General features: G+C 36.9%; 1 protein-coding gene across 3 annotated transcripts in view; it reads right to left on the bottom strand.

The window, feature by feature from the left end:
• Positions 1 to 27,196, bottom strand: part of atrnl1a (attractin-like 1a) — a 233,763-nt gene that overhangs the window by 167,449 nt on the left and 39,118 nt on the right. For 2 of the 3 annotated variants that reach the window (XR_006156248.1, XM_042736733.1), the window contains exons 9-17: positions 26,729 to 26,912; positions 22,163 to 22,317; positions 10,958 to 11,042; positions 10,556 to 10,767; positions 7,508 to 7,626; positions 7,301 to 7,417; positions 6,458 to 6,590; positions 4,243 to 4,430; positions 215 to 428 (exon numbers count right to left, since the gene is read on the bottom strand). Coding sequence is in view for 1 of the 3 variants with exons in the window: in XM_042736733.1 (XP_042592667.1) it covers positions 215 to 428; positions 4,243 to 4,430; positions 6,458 to 6,590; positions 7,301 to 7,417; positions 7,508 to 7,626; positions 10,556 to 10,767; positions 10,958 to 11,042; positions 22,163 to 22,317; positions 26,729 to 26,912 (1,407 nt within the window). In the remaining 2 variants the exon portion in view is untranslated. Of the gene's footprint in view, positions 1 to 214; positions 429 to 4,242; positions 4,431 to 6,457; positions 6,591 to 7,300; positions 7,418 to 7,507; positions 7,627 to 10,555; positions 10,768 to 10,957; positions 11,043 to 22,162; positions 22,318 to 26,728; positions 26,913 to 27,196 lie in introns of those variants that run through there. The other variant, XR_006156249.1, reaches the window with a different exon arrangement.

Here is a 27,196-nt window from a genome sequence, read left to right as displayed (position 1 = left end):
ATTTAATAAAAGTCTACTTAAAGAGTAGGGATGTGTAGAACTGTGTGAATGCCAGACTTCCCATTTCTTTAGAACTCTGTGGAGTTTTCTGTGGGAGCGGATTCAGTTTGGGTTTGATGTGTAAGAACAACATCCACCACAGAACAGGCGCTGAATCACCTCCAGGTTCATTTTACAAAGGAAAGGTGAAAAAAACAATGAAAACTTTTCTCACCAACTGGCTTCTCACAGATCAGCCCCTCGGTGTTGGCAGTGCAGGGTTTGGCTTTGAGTCCGGCTACCTCAGCTCTTTCCAGGTACGCACAAAAGCCTGAGTCACTTGGCTCCCCTGGTAACCACTGCAGCGTGCTGGCAGTAAAGGGAGACATGTCCTCCCACCCCCAGTATGAAACATTTATCTTCCTTAGACCCACCCAGGGAGTTAGTTTCTGCAAGAGAGAAAATGGCTTTGTTCATGTCTTCTTTACACACATACATGCACAAAACAATCCAGTGAAACATCTAGTAAAATTCCACATAGAATGCATAAAAATGCAATACAATGACTTAAATAGACCTTTTCTATCAATAGCATTTTTTTTATTTCTGGATTGATTTTAAAATTTCTTACAGCTATTACTATTTGAGAAACTGTTGTACAAAAAATGTGCTGCAACCAAATGCAGGAATATGTTATTACGAATTAATAAATACACCTGTTTCCACTTAAATGTGATGCTAAAATGCGACTGTGCCACATATCTAACATAAAGCTGGTATAAATGCATTAAAACCACTTTGAACACAGGTTCAATAAGCTGCTATCGCCCTGTGTCCATAAATACTCTGATTATGAACATTAGTGTAAAGAACAGAAAGACATCTGAAGTTAAAACGACAAACAGACTGACATATTTGCAGATCCGATAAATTCAGTGAAATAAAAAAGAAGAGTTCATCTTCATAAACTGCTATTTGAACTCAATTTGAACTCGAATTTGCCACATTACAGACTTCCATCTGGACATTCATTCAGTGCACCTTGACGTTTTGATGGCTAATAAGCCTGTCTTCTGAGAATTAGACATGTTATGGTGTTATAAATACACTTTTCTTTCTTTCTGTCTTCTTTAAGGAATGGCAAAAGGCCAACGCACAATTTAATTATCAATTCAAAGCAAAACAAACTGAATTTGACATACCCCAACCTCTCAGATTTTCTATTCAAATTAACAACCTCCCTGTATGAAAAGGTCTTGCGTGCTTTGATTAAAAGGTTTAAAAGGTTTAAGATCTCCTGTGAGTTTGTGCAGCCACAGGGAGTGAGTGTGACTGTCTGTGTGAGTGACAGCAAATAGAAAAAATAGTGGCAACTGAGAAACCGGCGCATGTGAATCTTTTTTCACATCAAAGGTGGGTCCTTTAGAAAACTGTGTTAATCTTCAAAGGACAAAAGCTGCTTAAACACTGAGGCTCACGCCGCAATCAGCGAGGGAGCGGATTACGCAGAGAGTCACTCCTTTCCTTTTGATTAACACATGACAAATATTTACACCACAGCATCGAGGGGACTCCACAGATTTTGTGCAGAATGGCTCTTTACTGAAGGCATGAGTAAGGTTTTTTGACGTGTAAAGTATTAGTTTAAGCTTTACTGACATTTTGAAACAAACCTACACCCGAAACAACTGGCACTACATCTGGACTTGACACAAAGAAACTTACCAAGTAAATTGTCAATGCTAATGTTTGTTTACTTGGACAGAAATATCTGCCAGGACATTTAAGGGTGTTTAAATAATCACTTTAAAAATGGGAGTCAGAGCAGAGCAAGGCAAATATACTTAAAATCAAAAACTAATTTAGGTAAACAAATCAGGTGCCCAGAAAGAAGAGCTTGTGTCAGTCAAAAAAAAAGCTTTATTCCTTTACTGTTTCACACTGCAACTGGTGTGAAAGGGCCTTTACAAATGTTAAAAATACTGGTATTTCAATATCAAGCCAATGTTTCAAAAAAGTAGCAATATATGTCTTTCTACATGCTGTAATTCCTGTCTTGGCAAAGTATTAAGTGAATGTAAACAGGCTTTATTACTGTAGCTCATCCTTGTATGATAAATTGCTTGCGATGTTCCTCATGTTTAAGTTGTTTTGGAAAATAGCATCTACTTAAAATTACAAATGACTTGCTTCTTGCATCAGACCAAGGCTGCATCTCATTGCTAGTTTTACTTGATCTTAGTGCTGCGTTCGACACCATAGATCACGACATACTCATAGATAGATTACAAAACTATACAGGTATCCAAGGGCAGGCTTTAAGATGGTTTAGATCCTACCTGTCCGATTGCTACCACTTTGTTTATCTAAATGGGGGAGTCATCTCATTTATCACCAGTAAAATATGGAGTGCCACAAGGATCTGTCCTAGGTCCTCTGCTATTTTCAATATACATGTTGCCCCTTGGTAATATCATTAGAAAATACGGGATTAGTTTCCACTGTTATGCTGATGATACTCAACTATATATCTCAACAAGACCAGGTGAAACTTCTAAATTATCTAAGCTAACAGAGTGTGTTAAAAATGTAAAAGATTGGATGACCAATAATTGTCTCCTATTAAATTCAGATAAGACAGAGATATTACTTTATGGACCAGAAAACATTACACAGAATCTCGTAGATTACAATTTGCAACTAGACGGATGAACTGTTACTTCCTCTACTGTAAAAAATCTGGGTGTTATATTCGACAGTAACTTGTCTTTTGAAAATCATATTTCCCATGTTACAAAAACAGCATTCTTTCCATCTTAGAAACATTGCCAAGCTACGAAACATGTTACCTGATCCTGATGCAGAAAAGCTAGTTCATGCATTCATGACCTCTAGACTGGACTATTGTAATGCACTGCTAGTGGTTTGTCCTGCATCCTCAATAAACAAGCTACTGGTAGTCCAAAATGCAGCGGCTAGAGTCCTTACCAGGTCAAGAAAATATGATCATATTACCCCATTACAACAGTCTCTGCACTGGCTACCTATTAAGTTCCGTATCAGTTACAAAATATTATTACTTACTTATAAGGCCCTTAATGGCTTAGCTCCTGCGTACCTAACTAGTCTTCTACCACGCTACAACCCATCACGCTCCCTAAGGTCACAAAACGCTGGACTTTTGATAGTACCTAGGATAGCAAAGTCCACTAAAGGAGGAGTAGAGCTTTTTGCATTTGGCTCCCAAACTCTGGAATAGCCTTCCTGATAATGTTCGGGGCTCAGACACACTCTCTCTGTTTAAATCTAGATTAAAACACACACCTCTTTGGCCAAGCATTCAAATAATGCATCTCATAATTTTTGGACTGCACTTATATCTGATCAAATGTGCATTATTATTCTTTAGCTTGGGTTAAACAAATTAATTTTACTTGGCTGGAACAGCAGCTACGCTAATTATGTCTCTATTTGTTTCTCTGCTTTGCCACGGGATTTACATCCCGCGGTAACTAGGATTTACACAAGCTCCAGTCTGGATCCAGAACACCTGAGAAGAGATGATGCCAGCCCCTCAGAGGACCTCAGATGATGCTAACCCAGAGACAACATACAGAACTACCACATTTTGCTATAAGTTTGATTGCATAATTGCTGTTAATAGTGTTAATCGTCTGTTTGTTTACGTCTTTTTATTGATTTTTCTGAACATTTCTTCCATATGCACATGAACTGACAGTCATCACTGATAAGCTACTACTAAATATTGTAGAAACTTAATTTTTCTGTAAAGTTGCTTTGTAATGATTTGTATCGTAAAAAGCGCTATACAAATAAACTTGAATTGAATTGAATTGAATTAAATGTAAAAGACTAAAAAAGGCCATGTTTTCATTCATGAAAAAAATAATGACTAAAGTCAAAGAAACGAGCAAAATCAGTCACTTAATCATTTATTTATTTGTTTGTTTATGACTGAAATTGTATATTAATATTACAAATTGTATGCATTAATATTTAACTGTAATAAGCAAAGGAGTGTGTTCAATAGCCTATTGGTTGCAAAACTAGGTATCTAGTACCATGAACTTTCATTGGTATTGGCAGGGCACTGACTACTGAATTTCTGACATGGTGACATAACTAATCTGTATGCAACATACTGAAAAACAGGAAAGTGTTGCCTGTGTTCTAGATCAATACCCAACCATTACCAAGATAAATCAATGTAAACTAGCACACAAGCGACTGAGCTTGACTCACCTTCTCCTGCAGCTGATACTTCTGCAGCTCATCTAGTATGAAGTCCACTTGCCTGGCGGAGGTCAGAGAGACGATGTTGCCATCCAGGTTCTTACAGTAGTGTTGGGCATTATCATAACTCTCTTTGCTTGCGTTCAGCCTCAGACATGCATCTCCAACCTGACTCCAACCCTCTCCGCACAAATGTGCTGTAAAAAAGCAGAGAAATCCAGGATTCACTGTCCAAACTAGGCCTCACTCACACAAGACCTCTGAACAATGCTAACAAATCATTCTGATCGAGATATTAAAATTCAGGACCATGCCACACTCTGGGGTTTAAACTTATTAAACTGAGCAGCACTGAATAATTAACCGTGGCAATGGTTAACCACAAACACCCACCCCTCAAATTCCAGAAAAGCAAAACAAAAAGAAAAGCACATGGTCATAGCCAATTACAAAACCAAGCAGCACTAAAAATAGCATAAAAATAAGCCCTTTCATTTCAACTGTATATTTTATAAAATGTGGTTGATTATACTCTAAGATAAAGGCTGTAATGTGATAAAAAAAGAAATAACAGAGCAAAGAAAAAGAACAATGAACCCTGGGTTTCTTGACAAGCTGCTCAGCCATGAACGGATAAATAGCTCAGCAAACTTGAATAATTACTGCAGATGGAACTGGCCTTCTGGTCCATGTCAGAACTCATATGTGACCCTGGACCACAAAACTTAAGTCTTAAGTCTCTGGGGTATATTTTTAGCAATAGCCAAAAAAACATTGTATGGGTCAAAATTATCGATTTTTATTTTATGCCAAAAATCATTAGGATATTAAGTAAAGATCATGTTCCATGAATATATTTTGTAAATTTCCTACCGTAAATATATCAGATTAGATTAGTAATATACATTGCTAAGAACTTCATTCGGACAATTTTAAAGGCGATTTTCTATTTAGATTGTTTTGCACCCTCAGATTTCAGATATTAAAATAGTTGTATCTCGGACAAATATTGTCCTATCCTAACAAACCATACATCAAAGGTAAACTTATTTATTCAGCTTTCAGATGATGTATAAATCTCAATTTCGAGAAATTTACCCTTATGGCTGGTTTTGTGGTCCAGGGTCACATATGTGATGTACTATCCACCTGCAAAGGTCACGCTTTTTCCATGCTTGGATATACACATCTTTACTACAGAGTTTATGTCCTTTGCAGATAACGTTTTAATTTGTGTGTGTATGTATGCTTCCAAACTGAGCTATCAGTTAGAAATATGACCGCTGAGAAGTGAGTCTGTCTGGCTCATGTCCTTGAGAAGATCATGATATCAGACACAGAGAGACTGCAGGACAATGACCAGCTTAAACCCTGAATGTACATGAATTATGATTATTTACTCACTAAGTAAACACACTTTTGTAAATTCAAAATCACTAAGTGTTTACGTTTAGGAAAATTACAATATGCAGTACATATACATTGAGTTCACACTAAAATTTTAATTTAAACCTAAAAACAAAAACTTTCATGATTTTGAAAGTTTTATATAAGTAATACTGTGATATGCATAAAATGCATAACAACAAATCTTGGTCAAGAAAGTGTCAAAAAATTAACCAGTGTGTGTGTGTGTGTGTGTGTGTGTGTGTGTGTGTGTGTGTGTGTGTGTGTGTGTGTGTGTGTGTGTGTGTGTGTGCGTGCATCTTTACAGGCAGTCTGGAAAAAACCGAGAATAGGTACAAAGTGTAGGTAGAAAACATTTCTTCCCAAGGGAGACACAAGAATGTTAATAATACATCAAACAACTGCATCACTTCCTGCTCTCAAACTAGATCAGATCAAATAAATCAGGTAGAGATGCCCTCAGAGTGTGGAAACCTGTTTCCTTTGTTTTTGCATCTGAGGTGCACAAACCCATATAAAATTGAAATTGCTTAAAACAATTTCAGACATTTTTCTAACTTTCCCAGGATCACAGGAAGAGAGCACTTGTGACTGGCTGGTGTTCTGATTATCTTAAACATGTGGACCATTATTATAAAATATTATTACAATTTTAAAAAAGAGCTGTTGCTTTTTTATATATAAAGTTAAAAAGTAACTTATTCCTGTGATAACAAAGCTGAATTTTCAGAAATGTCTACTTTAATCACTTTTTATATAGACATGTAATTTCTTTGTCAGTCCGTCTATTCATCCAACCATCCATCCTTCAACTCACCAGGCAAAGCATGACACTCCTGCTGTTGTGGTTCCCACTGACAGTTGATGTTCAGTGAGCAACTCCTGCAGTTCACCAGTTTGCTGCAAACCTGCTCACTTCGAACACTGCATTTGGTAAAGTTCCTCACAGACTGAAAACAAGAGGACGAAATAAGATGCGACATTGCCAAGAAATTTTACTGTACAACATTGTGTTGCCTTTAAGCAAGAAATCCATGGAAATCCTCTAGAGCATTCGTATGAGGAAGAAACAAGAGAAATCAAGAGATTAAAGATGCTAATTCTCTAAGGGGCCGTTTACACATCAACATTTTAAGCCAAAAACTGGAACCTTTTTATGCCTTTTGTCTGTTAGTTTACATATCAACAGTGTTTGTTTTTTTTGTTTTGTTTTTTTTGCGCGTGCGCAGTACGTGTTAGGTATTTAGACATGCGCAGTACGTGTCAATTTTAAAGGCAAGTCTGAACATATACACAACAGTGGCGGAGTATATGGTACTGTTGTTGCTGCTCAAGAGTTTGCTAACACTTCTTCAGCAAAGTGTGGATTTACTTCACCAATATTACAACCAACAGTGGAGATTCATCATATACATCATATATTTACATCATATGTTTACTAACAACTGACAGCACCACCTACTGGCCTGGCATACGTAATACAGCATTTTTGTCCACTTTCCCAGATATGTGTAAACGTGAATCGTTTTGAAAACGTTGTCGTGTATATGTGAAACTTTTAAAAACGCAAGGGAAAAACTTTTCTGTTTTTGACTATACCATTGTCTTGTAAACATAGCCTAAAACAATCAATAATGTTATAAGCTCTGTTACTGCGTACCTGGCCATTTTTGCGCACCCCGGGTCTCCAAATAGAAAGCTGATGCTCAGAAAGCATTGCAGGGGGAGGGTTGAGGTACAGGGGACCTCGAGGGTGGCGGGCAAGCTCAATTGTAAGCTGAATGCAGACAAAACATGGCACAGCATATTTTAATTGTTATAAATGGTTTTAAATCTTTAAAACAGCAGAGTCTCAGTTTGGACATACCACGGTGCAGTTGCTTGAAGAAGAGATGCATTTCTTGTCTTCGCACCATTGGCAGTCATTGGTGTTGGCCGTACAGGAAGCACAGTCTGAAAACTGCTGACACTGTTTACCAGCTGAATCTATGGTCACAAAAACAAGAATCATCAGAAACAAGAAAAATATCTACTTATTAGCATAAAACAAAATTGGAGGTTTGTAGGTAACAAGGTTCTAACTCGGAGCTCAGAGCTCTCAAGGTGAAACACTTCACAACTGAGGTGAAAAATGAGTGTGTGCAATGACACATGGGTAAGGGCTAAAGTTGAACAGCGGAGGTGGACATGGACAGGGCACAGCAAAATTAAAACCGCAGAATCGAGGGGAAGAGCCAAGGACAGAGAAGAAACTTTTGTACTGACTGTGAATTTGTTTATTTCAGACCATGAATAACCATCATACACATAAGTACGGTTGTTCCTGTTCTTTTCTTTTTGGGGAGGATGTTTTCTGTTTGATGGTTTGTTTTCATCATTATTTCTGGGAAAGAGAGGTCACACAGGAACTGGCTTTTGTCTGGAACAGTTTCAAAGGATAAACAATGAGAAAATCCAGGACAAAAATGAACACGAAGGATGGGAGAAAAGAAATAGAAGTAACAAAGATTCTTCACACTCTTTTAACTGTTTACTCAACTCAACTCAACATTTATAAACATTTATTTAGATGTGAATATTTTTATTAGATGGATAGATAGATGAGATGAGATTTAAGAAATTATAAATAAAATGTGTCCTTTTATTATTGCTTAGACAAAATGCTGCACATTTCTTTGTGAAATGGAAATATAACACTATAATATACTAATATAGCACTTGCATATTATTACTCTTTTGTTGGTTTTGATTGCTTCTGTTGTCCTCATTTGTAAGTCGCTTTGGATAAAAGTGTCTGCTAAATCGCAAAATGTAAATATAATGTAAATGTAAATAAAACTAAATTAAATTTTAAAACAAGCCCCAAATAAAATAAATAACACAAATAAAATAAGTCTCTCCATATAAACAAAAAAAGGCTTTGTCTGTGCTCTTTTCATTTAAAATTAGAGGCAGCCACTGCATTTTAATCATGATTCAAACAAAGATGCTGCATACATGCAACACGAGCAGTTTTTAATCTAAATTAAATTGTATAATTTCGAAATTTGAAGCAAAAACAATGTTCTGACTTCAGTTTTATGAAACTATACATAAAAATATCTGCATGAAACAGTGGACGAGCTGAATGAGATGCAGATTCACTCTCTGCCAGCAGGTGGAGCTTAAAGCATTTCCTTGGTTTCCACTGTAAACAAAGCAGCGCTGCACTTATGAACTTTAATATGCATTATAAAGAGGCAAGATGAAAAGAAAAAATACCATCTAAAATTTTCTAAAGACAGTAAGTTTCCCTCAGACATACACTACTGTGCAAAAGTCATCCCTATGAGATATTTCTTTCAAAAACATGAAAAAGTCCCAAAAACCTCAAAACCTTTGAATGGTAGCATGCGTGCGTGTTTGTGTGTGTGTGTGTGTGTATACACAATACATAAAAATATAAGGACATAGTGCATAATAATGTACAGTAAATAAAGAGAGCAACCACCCAAACAGTGCCTGTGTACAATGATAAACGGCACGATAACAGGTCTCTGAGATACACACAATACAGAATAATCCATCATGAACTTGTTTGTCATTCCATTACTTAATTAAAGTCCAATCCACCTCTGATAGCACTCCAAACTCCACGCGGTAATTGCAGTAATCCTCTCAGGTCCAGTTTTGCCCACAGACAAAAACATCTGTATCCACAATCGCTGGAGTTTGGTTTCAGCGCTATCATAATTACATCGCTATGAGATTATTATGCGCTGACTGACCTTTTGTTCAGTCAATTATCAACAGGCATTTCCACAGTCAGGCAGGATTTACCCAGTGGAAAACAGGCTGTACGCCATCAAGGTAAAACAGAACATGTGAGTGGCTCTGCATATAAGCCTCCCAATGTATCAAGTGTAAATAGGATTATATGTGTCTTAACAATAATCTCCTGACAGAGGATTTATGGGAAGGAAAAATACTTTCCAGGTGTGCATTTGACATAGAGAGCTAAAAGTCTAACACAAATGAATGAGATGTACAATAAAATTCACCCCACTGGGATGGTGATGTGGGATAGTAAACCAGGTCTATAGATATTCCCACAAGTTGAAAGGATGTGTAAACGTTTGTAATGGTCACAGATTTTTCATAAATTACACACTACTGTTCAAAAGTTTGGCGTTGGTAAGATTTTGAAAATGTTTTTAAGTCTTTTATGCTCACAGAGGCTGCATTTATTTAATCAAAAATACATTTAAACATTTAAAGCAGTAATGTTTTGAAATATTCTTACAATTTAAAACAACTGTTTTCTAATTTTAACATATTAAAAAAATGTATTTCAGCTATTTCTGAATTTTCAGCAGACATTATTCTAGTCTTCAGTGTCACATGATCCTCATTTGCTAAATAGTTGCTCAAGAAAATTTTCTTATTATTATCATCATCAATGTTATGAATAGTTGTGCTGCTAAATATTTTTGGGGGAAGTATACACAGTATTTTAATGAATAGAAAGACAGCATTTATTTAAAATATAAATATTTTGTAACATTAAAAATGTCTACTGTCACTTTTGATCAATTCAATCCAGCCTTTGCAAGTAAAAATATTAATTTCTTTCAAAAACATTAAGTGGTAGCGTATCTTCCAGAACCTTAGGTCAATATTTCATATCTATTTATTCATTTATTTTTGTTAAATAGCCTTGTAGTAGGCGGAATAATTTAGTCAACCACAAAATAAACCCCTTCAGGGTAAAACAAGGCCCACTTTCACAGACTCCTTCGAATTAGAAATAAATTCAGTGTGAATGTATGATGAAACATGCCTCTAAAACAGGGCACAATACATCCATAATTGACCATAAAAGTAATTCTCTGTAGACAGTGTTTTAACATAAGCTTTTACGATGATAGGTTCTTACTGGTGCGTGCGGGGCAGAAGGAAGCAGGCAAAGTGTCATTAGCATGGCTGGAGTCCCAGGGTACACAGCGTTCTTCTATCCAGACACAGCGAACACCAGGACCAGAGCTCTGACAAAGATCCACCTCGAGGAAGGCCTCACAGTTGGCAGGTTTATACACCAGTACATCGTTCAGGATCACACCAGAGAAACCACCAAAAACATACATTGAGCTGAGGGGGAGAGAAAACACACACCTTTTCTGTTAGTACTGTTTGTCTTGCCAAAACATCTTTCCAAAGGAAACGAGGCAAAATGAGTTGTTAACTAAATAAACTTCAGTGGAAAAAATAACCAGGGTACAGGAAGAGTGCATATACCGATGGTATCTACAAATGGAAAGAGACCACATCAAGAACTTACCCATTACTGACAACTGCTGTGTGTCCAAAACGATTGACGTCACGATGAAGATTGGGGTTTGGAAGAACTGTCCACTCATCACATGCTACAAAGCACACACAAACAAAGTAAAAAATAAATAAATGAAATAAAAATTAAAGTTGAAAATAATATCACATTCTATTAGATAAACGGAGAACATTATATTACATGTCTAAACCATTACCTCTTTACCTTATTAGTAATTCGATATAGATATACCTAGTAATATCTGATGTAAAGATGCATGATATGTCAGTACCAAAACAGTTACTGGATATAAACTGTTACAATATATATTTATATTGGAAATTTAATTGGTCTCTAAATCTATATATATATATATATATATATGGAAACCGTGAAATATTTTTTCAGGATTCTTTGATGAATAGAAAGTTCAAATTATATATTTTAAAAACATTTGTAACATTGTAAATGATTTACTGTCACTTTTTTCAATTTAATGCATCCTTGCTGAATAAAAGTATTTATATTTTATATATTTACATTTAAAAATTTTTTTGAACAGATTACCTTTGCCTTGCCGTCATCTTACAAAACACAATCTCTCAAAACACAGAGAAATTAATAACAACATAACATTTTATACTGTCCATTATAATGTTGTGATGCCTAAACTCACTTGTAGAATTTAAATAACTGTTTTTAACAGTGTAGATTATCTATATCAGCCAGAATATTAATATCAGTGCAGAGATATTTTACTCATCAGGAGTGAAAGCAGCAGTGTACTCCATACTCTATGTAAACTAAACCTTATTACTGACAGAGACTTCTATTTGTTTTGAGATGTACATGTCTGTCCAGGTTACTTGAGCTCTCTGGCATATGTTATTTCCAGGCTGCCAGATCGGACACACTCTCAGCTCGTTACAAGCTCTTTAATTCATAAATTAGCTGTGCTCATGGTCAGTTAAAGGGGTCATATGATGCAATTTAAATTTTTCCTTTCTCTTTGGAGTATTACAAGCTCTTGGTTCATAAAGAAGATCTGTAAAGTTGCAAAGACTAAAGTCTCAAATCCAAAGAGATATTCTTTATAAAAGTTAAGAGTCAACCACTCCTACCTAAAATGGCTCATTCAAACAAGCCCCCACATGTCTATGTCATAATGTGGGAAGATTTGCATAACGCCGCCCAAATGTTCACTCTAAGAAAGAAGATGTAACTTTTATTCTCGATGTTGCTGCCGGCGCCATGTTGTGGAGACACTGTGTTTCGTTGTGAAAGCAAAGCTACTTTGTTTGGTCTTCCAAAAGAGGACACAAGGAGATCAACAATCAACAAGAAGAGGAAACCAAAGACTCTCTTTACATTCTACAGGCTTTCCTGCTTGTAAACGCATTAACGTGCATGCACAAAATACATATGCAGACAGATGTGCCAAGAAAACATACAGTATATATACACACTGTTAACACCTTGTGCACATGTTGTGTAGCATGTGATTCTTATATAAGAAAACAGCAATATACAGATCACAGGAAAGAGCGAGAAACAGAGAGAGAAACAACTGTCACATCTAACATCTCACAGCCTCCCTATAGCACCACTAATGACAGCATCAGAGATTAACACCACGCATTACATGCTCTCAAGCACAGCACTGCATCACAGAGATGCCCCAACACAACAACATACTGCAGTTCTGTCTAGTGATAGTGAACAAAGATGCCTTTATGGCTGCAAACAAGAAAAATAAACCACTAAATACTGAAGACCTTGTCTTAGATATTCAGAGCTGCTGATGTCAAAAGAACATTATAAAGCACTCACTTTTCACCCCAATTTTACTCTGTCACTACAATAAAAAATAAATATAAATACACAAAACTACTGTCCAAAAATATGGTGTCTGTAATTTTTTTTAATTTTTTTGAAAGAAGTCTCACCAAAGCACCATTTATTTGATCAAAATTACTGTAAAAATAATATTGATGCAAAATATTACAATTTAAAATCATGTTATATGTACTGTGTTTGTAGTTGTGCTGCTCATTATTTATTTGGAAACCATGATACATTTTTTCAGGTCTTTTCAGAAATCTTTTGTAACATTTTAAATGTAATTTAATGCTATAGAGCAATGGTTCTCAAACCTGTCCTGGAGTACCCCCTGCCCTGCACATTTTGTATGTCTCCCTCTTCTATCACACCTGATTCAACTCATCAGCTCATTAGTGGAGACTGCAAGACCTGAAGTGGGTTTGTCAGATATAGGGAGACTTTCAGACTTTCACAGCATTACTATGTAAATTTGGCATTTACCCCTCAGAGTTCTCAGGCAAACAGGGAGCAGTATGGCCAGTATGTTGCAAACCGCTCTCTTGAGTGCAGTACTGATCGAGCTGCTGTTTAACTAAGATCACACAAGAATACACACAAAATTTCACCTCAGAAACTAGACCAAATGGCCACACAAAGAGGATTTAGCTAATCTCTGACCTTCTGGGACACTCTGTGACATGGTGGTTTTACAGCTGAAGTTAATGGACACTGGATGTGACATGAACGGACATGATTTGATAAAGAACACATTGTCCTAGAATGTCAGGAAGACTTTGTTCATTATACCTGGGCTTTCTTTCTCATTGTTTGCTATATGTGGATTAATCAGTAGTAATATGATGGGAACAATCTGGCATTTAACCGGATCATACACCTTGACATGTTGATGTCAATGCAGTCTTATAAACTGCTGTGGAAGCAATCAGTTAGAGTGCAAAGTGAACTGAAATACCACTCTATTTCCATCAACTGTGATAGTTCACCCAAAAAAATGAATATTCTGTAATTAAATTCGTCACCCTCGTAAGACCTTGGTTCATCTTCAGATACACAAATTAAGATATTTTTGATGAAATCCGAGAGCTTTCTGACCCTGCATAGATACCCTCGTAGCTACCACGTTCAAGGCCAAAAGCTTCAAAGGACAAGGCCGTAGCTTCAAAATCAAGGTTGAACCACTGATTTTAACAATGTCCTTACTACTTTTCTGGATCTTGAATGTGGTAGTTCCATTTCTGTCTGTGGAAGATCAGAAATCTCTCAGATTTCATCAAAAATATCTTAATTTGTGTTCACCAAAAGCAAAACTTATGTTTCCGAACATCCCCGGGGAATGTATGAACTGCAACACATTCTGAATCCAAAGATCATGTCACATCCTGTCTCCTGGGATGCATTCATCTGATTGATTTTTGAATGCAGCATAGATGTACTGTATACGTCACTGCCTATGATATTGCACTGAACATTCAATTCTGTGACAGCAGAGCTAAGAAATAAAGATGGCTTTTGAAAGTTTTGGTTGGTGGTCAATTTGAGTGTAAATGTATGATTTGACCAACTTTTTCTATTTTTGCAGTCATTTCTAGCTAAAAGAAATCGTTGCAGATCACTGAATTATTATACTGCTTCAGAGGTTTGTCCGAAATCAGTTTAGGGAGGTACTACCTTCATGCATAAATGCTTTCAGACACAGCCACTGTCTTCGTCCATCACAGTTCGTTCAAACATTGTACACTACCCCACAGTCTTCTGGCTGGAATAATTCATTACTTCAATAAATCAGGTCCAAATTTCTACAGATCTAAAGGTGACACTCATATACTCTCAAATGGTAAAACCGCTCCTGATAGTCATCGTTGGCTCTGCCTAGATTTCATTTCCTCACAGGATATTGGCTCAAATCCCATTGCTAATGTACAGGAGACAAAGAAACAGAGCGAAGAAACACTGGATAACAGGAACAGATAGAGCAGAGGTAGAGAACAGGAGATGCAGTAGGATGGAAATCAAACCTGTTTTAATTGCAAGCTTAATAAAATATGTTTTTGTGCAGAGGCAATCTGCTGCCTAGTCTGCTGGTTGTATTAAAACAAAAGGTCTGTGCAGAAAAAAACAGCTTCACAACGCCTCTCAGCCAGAGCGCTACAATTTTAATTAGGGTTCATTTTCCCTGAATCTAATTAGAAGTACGAGAGTGGGGGAAGACATGGCAAGAGGGTACGCAAATGAAAACTGCTTTCTGTGTCATCCTGAATTCCAGTCCCTCACTGCAAGAAAAACTGTATAAAAAGAGCTAATAATGCCCCTTCTCTCTCCTCAAAAGTTGAGTCAAGAGTAAAAATAAAAAGAAAGAAAGATAAATTAATGGAGAAATGGAGTGTGCTCTTGAGCAAAAAGAGGTGAGGGTTGAGGACAGGACAGGGAACTTGCCACAGTTGGGAATTAAATAACATTAAAAAGCTCATTAATGCAAACAAAAGAAGAGTAAATTAAGGCCCAATTCACATACTGGGAAAGTACATACTGCATACTTTATAGTGGGTACTGTATGCGCTCTAGTTAGACAGTATGCCACAACTTGGTACAGACCATCATATCATATACTGTTTTTGTTTACATGTCATGCATATAGCTAAATTATGAAAAATGAAAAGGAAAAACAGTAAAAATCTTGTACTATGTCCCACATACTATGATTTGGCAAACATTAATCTTCACTTAACTCTTTGATGATTTTCACTACAATTGATGGCCTACAGTATATTTTGGTGTATAAATATTTGAATATGCAATACATCAAAATATAGATCAAAGCCTCTACTTAAACAAAAAAATCAGTTTTATTCTAGCTTAAAGTATTCTTTTTTTTAATCAACACTTGAATACATGTAGGTTTCATAAAAATTTATAATTTTGAGCAAAAAGGTGAGGAAAAATCTAATTTTTATCAAAAACTACATCTGGATAATATTCAGTATGATTATCAAAGCATAAATCCAGTAAATCGCTTCCATCAACACCTCCAAAGCTTGCACAGCATTATACCACTTCCTGGATCATCATTTTAGTCATAACATTATGCAGTGTTCATTTATATGCTATTGCTGATGATCGCATTATTTATATTATGCATCTGTTTACATGAGAGATTAGTCAATGTCAGGGAATCGCTATCTTCTGAATGACAAGATAACTCGTCAATGGTGGGGAAAGAGTTAATACTGTTTAGTAAAATATGCAAATTGAGTAGTAACCAAAATGGAAAGTTATTTTGGATATGTGACAATGTCAGTCTGAAAACTGACATAGACAACATTTCAGACATTAGCACAAGGGATTTCACAACAAAATTTAATTCTTGTTTGTTAATGAGGATGTCAGAATATGACTTGATTAATGCTGAAAAACTGAATACTGAACAGTTATGAGTGACCAAAGTCCTAAGACGGTACGGCTTTCACCCAAGACACCACTGGGTTCACAGCAATAGAAACAATAGTAAAGACAAAAAAACAGAAGAGATGACGTTTTGACTTTTTTTGTTTTCAAAGAAGTTAGCTAGAACAAACTTATATGTAGCTCTTTAATGTATGCCTTTTTACTTGATCACCTGTTTACCTCTGGTCACTTTATGTGTTTTCTCTGATTGGACAGCTATATGATTGTGAGAAGACCAGGTGAAAATGCCTTCCAAAACACTTTTGAGGCGGATTTCAATTCCAGGTGAAACTGTATAATTGTAAACGCATTTGGTTGTTGAAACCACATATGTAAATTTTACTCCTCCCAAAATGTTAAAATAACATGTGAGAGAGTGTTATGAGAAATCATAGCCAGATAACTGCCACAAATGAAACTGAAAGCAAGTCGCAAACACTCAACATACAATCATCTTCATAGTAGTAACACTAACTTATCTTTCCAGTGATGATGCTGCCTGTTTGGGTTTTTGATCTTGAAATTAGCTGATGATGAATAAAATGCAGCACATATCTGGTGCTTTCATTGACATGAACTTTGTTAAATTTGCATATAGCACGGGAACTAAAAAAATCGCACTTGCACACTTACCTTTTGTAGAGACACATTTATGTGGGACTGTTTTAATAAATCAGAAATCTATCTGATCAGTAAAAACGGTAGAAAGTGTCAGGTGCAAATGTAGCCAGTGAAATATTTTTGTTCTGGCCAGCCAAATCTTAAATTTGAAGATGGGAAAAGTGCTTCTATACAGCCTTAGGAACAGAAGACTTTGAATTTGATTTCCTGGGTTGGCATCATATCCACTATTTTATTATAGTTTTACTCTTTTAAAAGTTTTTGTCTTGACAACACAATTCCAAAAAGTTCTTATGGTTTTTTTATGGAATTTTATGCAACAAATAAATGGCTTAGTGTTGCCCCAGCAATACGTTGTCTGTTACAGTTTTTACACTGACACAAAAAAAGAGGAAATTGGTTTCCTTGTATTTCTTTTTATATATATATATAATATATGAACAAGTAGACTTCTGAAGAAAACTTTTTTGTTGAGTTCTGTGTCTCTGTTGAGTTCTTAAATCTTAACATTAATCTTATCTCAATTAATTAAATTGAGTTAACAATGCCTAAAGGAATAGCTCACACAAAAATGAAAATATCCATTCAAGATGCATCAGCTGGTGAGCAAGTGATGCTAAATATATCCAATTCTGTACCGATAAGGAAACTCATCTACATTTGGGATGGCCTGAGGATGTATCATTTTGGGGTGAATTATTCCTTCATGTTTTATGGTCAACTAAAACACATAAGTAAACTACAACACAAATGTGATAATGAACTACTTTGCTTGCAAAGTTAAGTAATTAGTTTCTGCAGGTTTTCCAAGTCATTTCAAACTTAAATAAATAAAGAATTTAGAAGAGTACCAGCTGCAGTAAAAAGCAGGTTTGCAAAGTAGTGCAATTCTAAAAGAGCACAATCACTGCACTCAATGCAAACATAATCAGTCCAATAAACAGTCATTTAAATACAAATTGCATTTTACAAGGTATAAAGTCACGAAAAGAGTTTGTTCATCACTTCAGTGTGTTTCATAACACTGCAGCAGGTTGGAAGGGCTGCCCTCTGTATCCTCAACGGGAAGAACAGAAGACCAACAGTTATGAGCAATTCCAGGAGCATTTCCAGAAAGCCTGCTGGTGATTAGAAAATGACCTAATTTGCTACTTTAATGAATAAAGTGAGTGGAGCAGATTTTAGGCCAGTGCTTTAGTGGTAGTGATAGATATGTGGGCAGACCAGTATGCGTAAAGCCAGTCAAGGCTGTCCAAGCGAACTTGTGCAATCAGACAAAGTGGCTTGAGCGCACAGAGCCAACCCAGACTCAAGCCAAAAATGACCACTCCCTAAGACCAGAACAGGACCAGCAAGGTCCAATGAGTCCACAAGCTGTTGCTACTACTTGAGCTGCAAAATTATGTGCAAACATACTGCAGTAGAGCAGCACCAGGTGGAAGTGATGACACTGTGGGAGGAATTCGCTAAGAACGAGCACAATCTCTTACTTTCTTGCATCCTTTCTCTTGCCCTCCCCTGTCACCACAACCTCCTTGTCTAAGGCAGGGGTCTTCAACCTTTTAGGACATGCACCCCCCCAAGTTTGTCTAATTTCACTCACAATAAATGTGAGTTCACTCTGCTTAAATGGCTTAAAATTACTTTAATGTTTAAACTGACAAGACTTAAAATACGCGAGAATGAAATACTTTCTTGAGGAAGCAGCACTGGCCTGATCGTTCAGATAGTTTTGGGGGTCTAAGTTGACAGATGGGGGGCTGAAATTTACCTAAAAAGGGATTAGAACAGCCCCTGGTATAGCGCGCATAATTATACTGAAACTTAAATATATAACCAGTTTACCTGATTTAATGTGATGGCTGAGCATGTTTCTGAGATAACAACATGCCAATCCGTGGTTGGATTTCCGACATGGCTAACCGTAAATCATCTTACACTGTCAATAAGCGTAACTCATACTCAAGCCAACTCTGCTCTAACTGTCAACTAGTAGTGAGAGTCAGATTGCCCCCTAGCGGATGGCTAAAAATTTGCTAAGTCATATTTATAAATCCTCAAGCGAACGTCCCGCGCACCCCTTGACAGGTGCTGGTTGCCCCACAGGTTGAGAACCCCTGGTCTAAGGTACTGTAAAAGATATTCATAAAATAACAGACACCATCTGGCCTGCTGGCATTCGCTGCTTTTTATGAGGATTTAATGATGGCTAAATATTACTGTCAGCACTAAAAGGAACACTTTAAATCATTCACTGATATTCCTCGTAAAAGTACTATTCAAAAACCCACATTAGCCAAAGTTGCCAAAGGCCATAGTAAACCTATAGTGTGTGGATCATGCTCTACTGGGGCAACGTAAGCCATAGAGAATATCAAACAACAGTCGTAAAATTCATTGTTGGCTTGCAGGAGAAAAATTGTGTATGTTAATTGATGTTTAATATTTTAAGAAGGTAAGTGCAATGTAAAACATTTTTGTGCACACTTTGTTCTCCAAATCAGCCCATTATAAATTATTATTTAAAGTGTCGTCAACATTTACAGTGCCTGACTCTGCAGAAGAAAGATTTGTGAACCTGAAGTCTACAAGCAAAAATCATTTCATACATTTTTTTAAAGCTCTGTGGCACAGCACCACCCTGTGAGTGAAGAAATGAATGTGTACCACCAGATACCTTCAGACAGATGCCTATGGCCAGACATTATACCACAGAGGTCAAAGGTTTCAGAAGCAATCCATCACAGAGGTCTTGCCTTGAGAAAGGTCATACTGAGGATATTTGTAAACCTACATTAACAGCCCCTCAGCTGCGTGTGTGCTTACAGATTTACAAATGATCTGCATGACTGCAGCAACACACTCTGTTCCAAAACCTAGCAAGCCGACTTGCTGTACTATATGCAGCCTACATAAACAGCTGCCTTCTAAGGCCTAAAGTATACATTGTTTTTATGCATCAGCAAAGTATGTGCAAATGATTTCAACAGAGTTTGGTTACATTAGGTACGTTTACATGGACACTTTTTGCTTCCATCGGAATGAATTAATTCTGATTGACAAATCCGAACATAGTGTTTACACGAACGCTAAATAAAGTGATCGGGTTGATATGTGTATATATGTCACAAGCTTCTGATCGGATTTACTCTTTTGACATGCTCACACTGCATGAATATACAAAGTTTCCCGCTGTTGTCGCATACTGTTTTAAAAAGCACACTTGATATTTATCTACTTCGGGTCCTAATTAGGCGAGGACCAGCACATGAACTGTTGTGCTGTGCTGCTTTCTTTTATAAAGCAGTAAAAGTGCCCCTTTCCGCACCCAAAACCATGTGTCGTCTGTGGATGATAGTCTTAAACAAGTACTGGTGGGACTTTGTGCTGCTCCACTTCACAGACACTGAGTGAAAGGGGAGTTTTATAATGACGAGACATTCATTTATGACACTTTATTCACCAGGAAGAACAGTTCTTTTATAATTATACCATTCAAACTGGCTTCATGTCTTTAGCATATAATGCCTTAAAATCATGTCTACATAGGCAGTTCACTAAGTTTTGGAACAGAGCCAAAAAGTGAAAAGTGAGAGCACTGATGAGGTGGTATGTGCACTATTTAAAGGTTCTGCACTGGGAGGTCTGCCATGAGGGTACCACCAAAGATCTGATTACAGACACCACACATGCAGCCACTGCTTCCTATATGAGTCTCACTTGCATTTGTCAGCAATATTCTGGGAAATTCCATTATGACTCAACTGTGCATTCCAGTAGATCTCCACTGGCTTATCAGCTTTCTGTAATGAACTGTCAGTAATATCACACTGCAGCAGCTTGAACATAACAATTTACGGTAACTGTACCACTGAGTGTGCATGCATTCTGTTTCTCATAACACGTCACTGGATCCCAGGGTTTTTCCTGCATAGAGAAGTATGAGGAGGCCGCCTCCGCCAAATTTTGTGCCACCTCTGGTTATCGACAATATTCAGGCAGGCAGTCACGTCCATTAGAGCTTCTAGTTCATATTTGGGAAAATACTGATATTTTTATACAAGTTTACTTGATATTTCTTTACACAGAATCATCATTTCTATTAATCTTCAACTGATTTACGAGATCTGATGAGCATTAACTCAAATTATGAGATCATCTCTGTATGAATGAATGAAGGAATGAATGGCGGAGATGCATGGTTTTGGTTACTACACACATACTGAACCGCGTGTGACACTCGCTGTGATTTCAGAGTCTGTCGTCTCATAATCGTAACACATAAATACATGAACAATATCTCCAGAACTGCTTTGAGAGTCACTTCATGAGTATTTTACCTTTTCATTTGAGTAAAACTGGCGCCTTATCATATACACACAGAACTGTAAAGGTATTCACAGCAACTCGTCAAAATAAAAGTTCGGTTTAACTTGAAGACACTGCGGCATAAATATATTACTATTGTTCAGCAAAATGTACATACTGCTACTACTAGGCTACAAATAAAATTATTAAAACTTTATTAAAACTTATGATAGTATATGGTTTGAATGTTATTTTCATTAGATTTGGGGTATTTTCATAACAATAAGAGTTATGTCCTAGCTTCATGCTAATGTTAGCTCTAATGCACCTGTTACCCTGCTGCGATCGCCTTTCATGATGTAGTCTCCCAGAGAATTCACGTAAGGTTGTAAGAAAATGTTTTGTTTTCTAGAAAGACACTTTACGTGGATAAATGTATATTGGATCCAAGCGATGTGGAGCTGTGGACCAGTAGACTATAAGGAGTGGATAAAGATTTTCAATTTCATGAAGTGTGTAACAACCTTATGTTATGTCTATGTTCACCTATACTACAAAAGGGCTTTAGCTGGTATGTTGTATTTAATTAAATGTTCAACAGGTTTGTTTTTGTAAAACGTAACTTTATAATTGTCTTTTTTTTAACACCTAAAATATTTTGCGTGTAAAAAGTGTTGGTTTCTGATCATTGTGTGCACATGATCAGAATGGTAGGCCTACCACCTCCGCCTCATTTTGAGACAGGAAAACCCCTGGATCCATTCATTCTGAAGAGTCATAAATCATAAAGTGTATGGTAAATGAATACAAAGTGTGGTAGTTTTGTATGCTATAAAGCTTAATTAAATATGAAGTGCAAAAAATTCCAAACAATGGCACTATTATTATTTTTTACAAAGATCACAACTGGGAATTTGGGAAGAATCACTATTATTGCAATTCCACACTTTACCTTTAAGGAAGTACTAGTGTAATCAGAGAAAGGAGGTCACAGGTGGTTCATACCGATGTCATAGGACAGGAAGTCAGAGGAGAAGCATTTGGCCCCATTACTGAGTGAGGTGTCATTATGAGTGTTTCCCCCGAACACCAGCAGAACTCCACTGATCAGCACAGTGGAGTGGAGGTATCTTGCCAGACCGCTTTCCTTCAGAATAAACCTGGGGAGAGGCAAACACACATCTCATTGGCTATTGTAATGCAGTGTGTGGGTGAGTGTTTAGCTTATGGGATGGAACAGTTGGTCTGAAGGTCGCTCTCCACAGGCTAGGTCAGATACGCAGACGGACGCCATCAGTAATATGGCACCACAGAGACATCTACCCACACACAGAAACACACACGTATGCATGAGCACTTGTACACACACAGTCACAAACTCACAAAACTCACATTGTGTCACATGAAGAACCAGACAGTTTTTACATTGATTAAAGTCTCACAGGCTTTACTTTCAGCATAATATAGCAACAATTATTGGTTTGTTTCAAGTCAGTAATAAAAACTGAACAGTAAGAAATTCAGATTATTTTGGTAACTGTTTTTTATTCACTAAAAATTCAGTTAGGAATCAGACTACACTGGTCAAGCTAAATGTTTTTGATCCTCTAAAAAGAACCAGCTCATAAAAGTTGTTTATTCATGAATCAGACTAAATGGGCTGCACTGTATGGTTTTGATTTACTAGAAAGAACTGGCTCCTACGAAAAATCCCTTCTCAAATCAGACTACACAGGTCATACTATATGTTTTTGAATCATCTAAAAAATGAAAATTTGTCCAATAATCAGACTACACTTGTCACACTGATAGTTTTAATTCTCTAAAAACAACCCACTCACAAGTGTTGTTCACTCACTATTCAGACTAAACAGGCCTTGCTGTAAGATTTTGATTTACTAAAAAGAACCAGCTCTTAAGAGTCATTTGTTTATGAATCAGACTGTACAAGGTTGTATTTGTATGTTTTTGAATCAGACTACACAGATCACGCTAAATAAGTTGTTCACTTATGAATCAGACTACACAGGCCTTGCTGTATGGTTTTGATTCATGAAAATGAACCAGCTCCTAAAAGTGGGCGCACATGGTGCGATTCTGAAGGTCGGAACATTGTGAGCCCTCGCACATGTCACGATTGAGTTTATCCGAAAATCGTACGGAGGCAGTCAAACACGCCACGAATTTACTACGATTTTACTGACGTAAGCATTACGTTTCGTGGCAGTCATAAAAATATTGATTCTGTGAACGAAATAGTTTTCTTTGTGGCAGCTATTGTGATGTCCAAAAAAAGAAACGAAGACATGGCAAAGAGATTGGCTGAAAAGCATAGACTTTCTGTTCTTCATAAACAAGGTGAGAAAGCCATTTCTGAATTTCTGCTCGTTTTGCCGGAAGTACAACAGGTATATTCATTCATAAAGTTGAATGGCAAATTTGGCACAATTCAGAATAACAAATAAAAAATATAGCTGTATAATTAAACTAAAATTACTATATAGACTATTTATATACATAATTTGTTTTTTTTTCATCTTCTGATTGGTCAACTTCAGATGGATCGCCAAATCGGCTCATTCAACCGCACATATGCCACGAATTTAAACAGACAGCATCCGATTTTTTTTTTTTACTTGTTTGAAAATGCTCATATCATTTTCGGATCGGCCCGTAATTATTCTCACACTGTACGAGCAGCAATCATGCGAGCATCTGTGATTTTCTCACGAGAGAAAAAATTTCCTGCAAGCTTGTACGACAGCAAGTATCGCACCGTGTACGCCTGCCTTAAGCGTCAATCATGTATAACCTTTTTTTTTTTTTTAGTTTACAAAAATGTACAAAAATATACAATATACTATCTTAAAATCTTCACTAAAGTTTTAACTTCAAAAAGGCACAATGGGTTCCTAAATTCTTTCACCACTCTCTTTCCATCTCATGTGTCATATCTTCTTCAACCTCATTTTTTTTTTTTTATGTGTGAGAATAAGCACTCTGTGTCACTCTGCATCCACTCAGCACTCCTCTCTACACTCTGTCAAACACCCCGAGCCCTGTAAGCGAAGCGTTGTTTGATGCATTGTGCAGCTCCTTTCACTTACTTTGCCAATCAAAAGCCAGAGTGAGGAACGCACAGTCAGACTTCTGTGTGTGTGTGTGCAAGTGAGAGATCCATGCGGTTAAGGGTAAGAGAGCTTTAAGAGACAGGTTTCACTGTTAGGCCAAGCAAAGAGACGGTAAATATAAAGGCAAAGGAAAAAGAAAACTGGGCATGTGTCTCTTTTTTTAATGTCTTCCATCTGCAAGCTCAGAAGACGTTCTAGGAGAAATGGATACAAAAGCTTTCTTTGTGCAGCCGACAACTTTTAAGAGAACCGTATTTGAATGTGAAAAGGAATGAACATGAGAAAGAAACCTCAAATTAACTTCTACCACTACTTTGTGCTTTGTCTAAGCTTCAAGAAGTGTTCCATAGCATTCATAAAGTCATTGGTGGTACCACTGGGTTCAACTGTAGTCCAAACACTACATTAGTAATAACAAATGTCATAACATTTCCAAGTTAGTTTTGGAGTTTAAAGGGAAAGAGTGTAATATCTGCACCATTAGCAGCACCAAAAGTGGCTACAATCCATTTGTTTGACTGGCCAGACAGGACCAGATTTAAGAACATTGCTGGAAATTGGGAAGAAAACAAGGGTAAAAAAAAGGGTAAGGTTTCTTATTTTACAGTGCCCTTGTTACACATTGCATGTAATTACATGTAACATGTCAATATAACTCTGTACTTTTTTAAATTCCAACCACCTATATTTGGTGCACTTTTCCAATTTAAAGAAATAAGCCATCTCGCTTGAAAAATACATATATTTACAAATATATAGGCCTATATTCCTTTTTTTTCAAATTGATCTCCTTGATAATTCAAATAAAAAGAGAGTAAAGGTGACAGCTGAATGTTAACACCAAAGAACTTCTCTACCATCCATTTAACACCCTTCCAAAATATTACTTAAATATATAATTACACTATAACAAGGACAGCTTGAAATGGTGTAACCAAAAACAGTAATTCCATTTGGTGTACAAATTACACACTTCCTAACTCTTAAACCAGCCTAAACTGGTTCTTAGCTAATCTTACTTGGATTAAACTTGATTTAAAGGTCTTAGATAGTTGAAGTCACTTGTACTTAGTTTAAGCAGGTCTCCAAGCCTTGTCAATCTGGTGTTTTGCTGTTTGGCAAGTTGCAAAAATACCCAAACCGACTCTAAAACCAGCCAACCTAGTATGGCTGACCAGTTAAAGGTAGGGTAGGTGATTTCGGACAGGCTAGCAATATCAAGCTTTGTAAGCATAAGATCCCACCCTCCCTGCAAATCCCTCTCCAAAGCCACACCTACTTCAAAACACATGAATACACACAAGCAGGCCAGAGGCTGACCAGCAACATGAGAGGCAGCGCTGATGAAGGGTTCAATGCAATGCTGTCAGATTACTTCATGTCTCATTAACCGTTGAGAAAACATACAGTACAAAGTGCATAGTATTACAATAATAACGCCTTCCATTCTCACTTGGTCTGCAATGGCATATTGAAACACACTGATGACGTATCATGTGTGCACGGAGGTATGCAAATACATATGTTGACAGGCATGTAGGACAGCCTATCATAGCCCTCGTACTGAGGGATATGATTGGAAGAACATTTTATGATACTACGCATTCCACAGACAATATAAATACATATAAACACATTTAGATCAGTTAATTTAGTGACTGCTATTGGGATGTGAAGAGACTTTCAACCAACATAACAAAAAAAATGGTTTTGAACTAAATCACCTACCCTGCCTTTAAAACCAGCACACCAGCGATTTAAAGGGATAGTTTATCCAAAAATTAAAATCTGTCATCATTTACTCACCCTCATTTTATTCCTGACCTGTATGATTTATCAAACCTGTATGACTATTTCTTTTGTGGAACATAAAGGAAGACATTTTATGAAATGTCACTGTTTTTTTGTCAATACAACCTAAGCCAATAGTAGCCAAAATTATTTGGTTACCAACATTCATCAAAATGTTTTCTTTTGTATCAGCAGAAGAAAGAAAGTCAATGAGACGGTGTGTAAATGATGACAAAAATTTTCATTCATTCCTTAATTTTTGGCTAAACTATCCCATTTTTGGCTGTTTTTTAGCGGGGTTATTAAACAAAGATAGAACACCTGTTTGGCATGTTGGAATCGTTCCTCTTGGACTAAACCTCCAAAGAACTCAGCCTGGCAACAGCAACCTGGCATCATTTATAGTGTCACTACTAGCTTATTTGTAAATGCTGTCATATTTCACACATGTTGGAAAGTCTTGGTCAGCACACTCATCGGCTTAGCGAAGATGTGATTCCTGCTTACATATGTGCTAAGGTCTGATTTACGTGTATCTGTTTTTATTTTTTTTGAGGGGGCAGTGGCTGAAATGATTAGTCAGTCATGCAACGATACACAGGCATACAGACTTTTCATAGTATTACATGTATACAGTGTGGATACTCACCAGGTGTGTGTGTGGACCTGATAGCGGTACAAATGATCCACTAGGCCATATTTGTTGGCAGGGAGGGCTTTGTATCCTCCGTGGACATATATGGAATGCGAAGAGCTGTCATAAACGCTGCTGTGGCCATTTCCTCCTTGCACCAGTGCCCCATTCGTCTCTGCCGCCGACCAGGAGTTAGTGCCTGATAAAGAGTTAGACTTTACTCTAAGCAACTCATATGTGCAATATATGCTAACAGTACAACGCAGCATAACATGAGAAAGCAAACTTTCTTTTGAGAAAGCAACAGAAAGAAAGAAAACAATCTTTCTTTAAATCATAGTTATTAGCATAAAAGTCAGTGTAAAAAGCTTTCAAAAATATACAGCAGTAGTAACACAGTACATAGTGACAGATGGTAATACCATATATCACAGCACTCAATGATTTGCATATTTTTGAGCCGTGGCATTTACAAGGTGCTTT

Source organism: Cyprinus carpio, chromosome B13, assembly GCF_018340385.1.
Source record: "Cyprinus carpio isolate SPL01 chromosome B13, ASM1834038v1, whole genome shotgun sequence".
Classification (NCBI taxonomy): Eukaryota; Metazoa; Chordata; class Actinopteri; order Cypriniformes; family Cyprinidae; genus Cyprinus; species Cyprinus carpio.
This window is presented reverse-complemented; position numbering and strand designations above follow the sequence as displayed.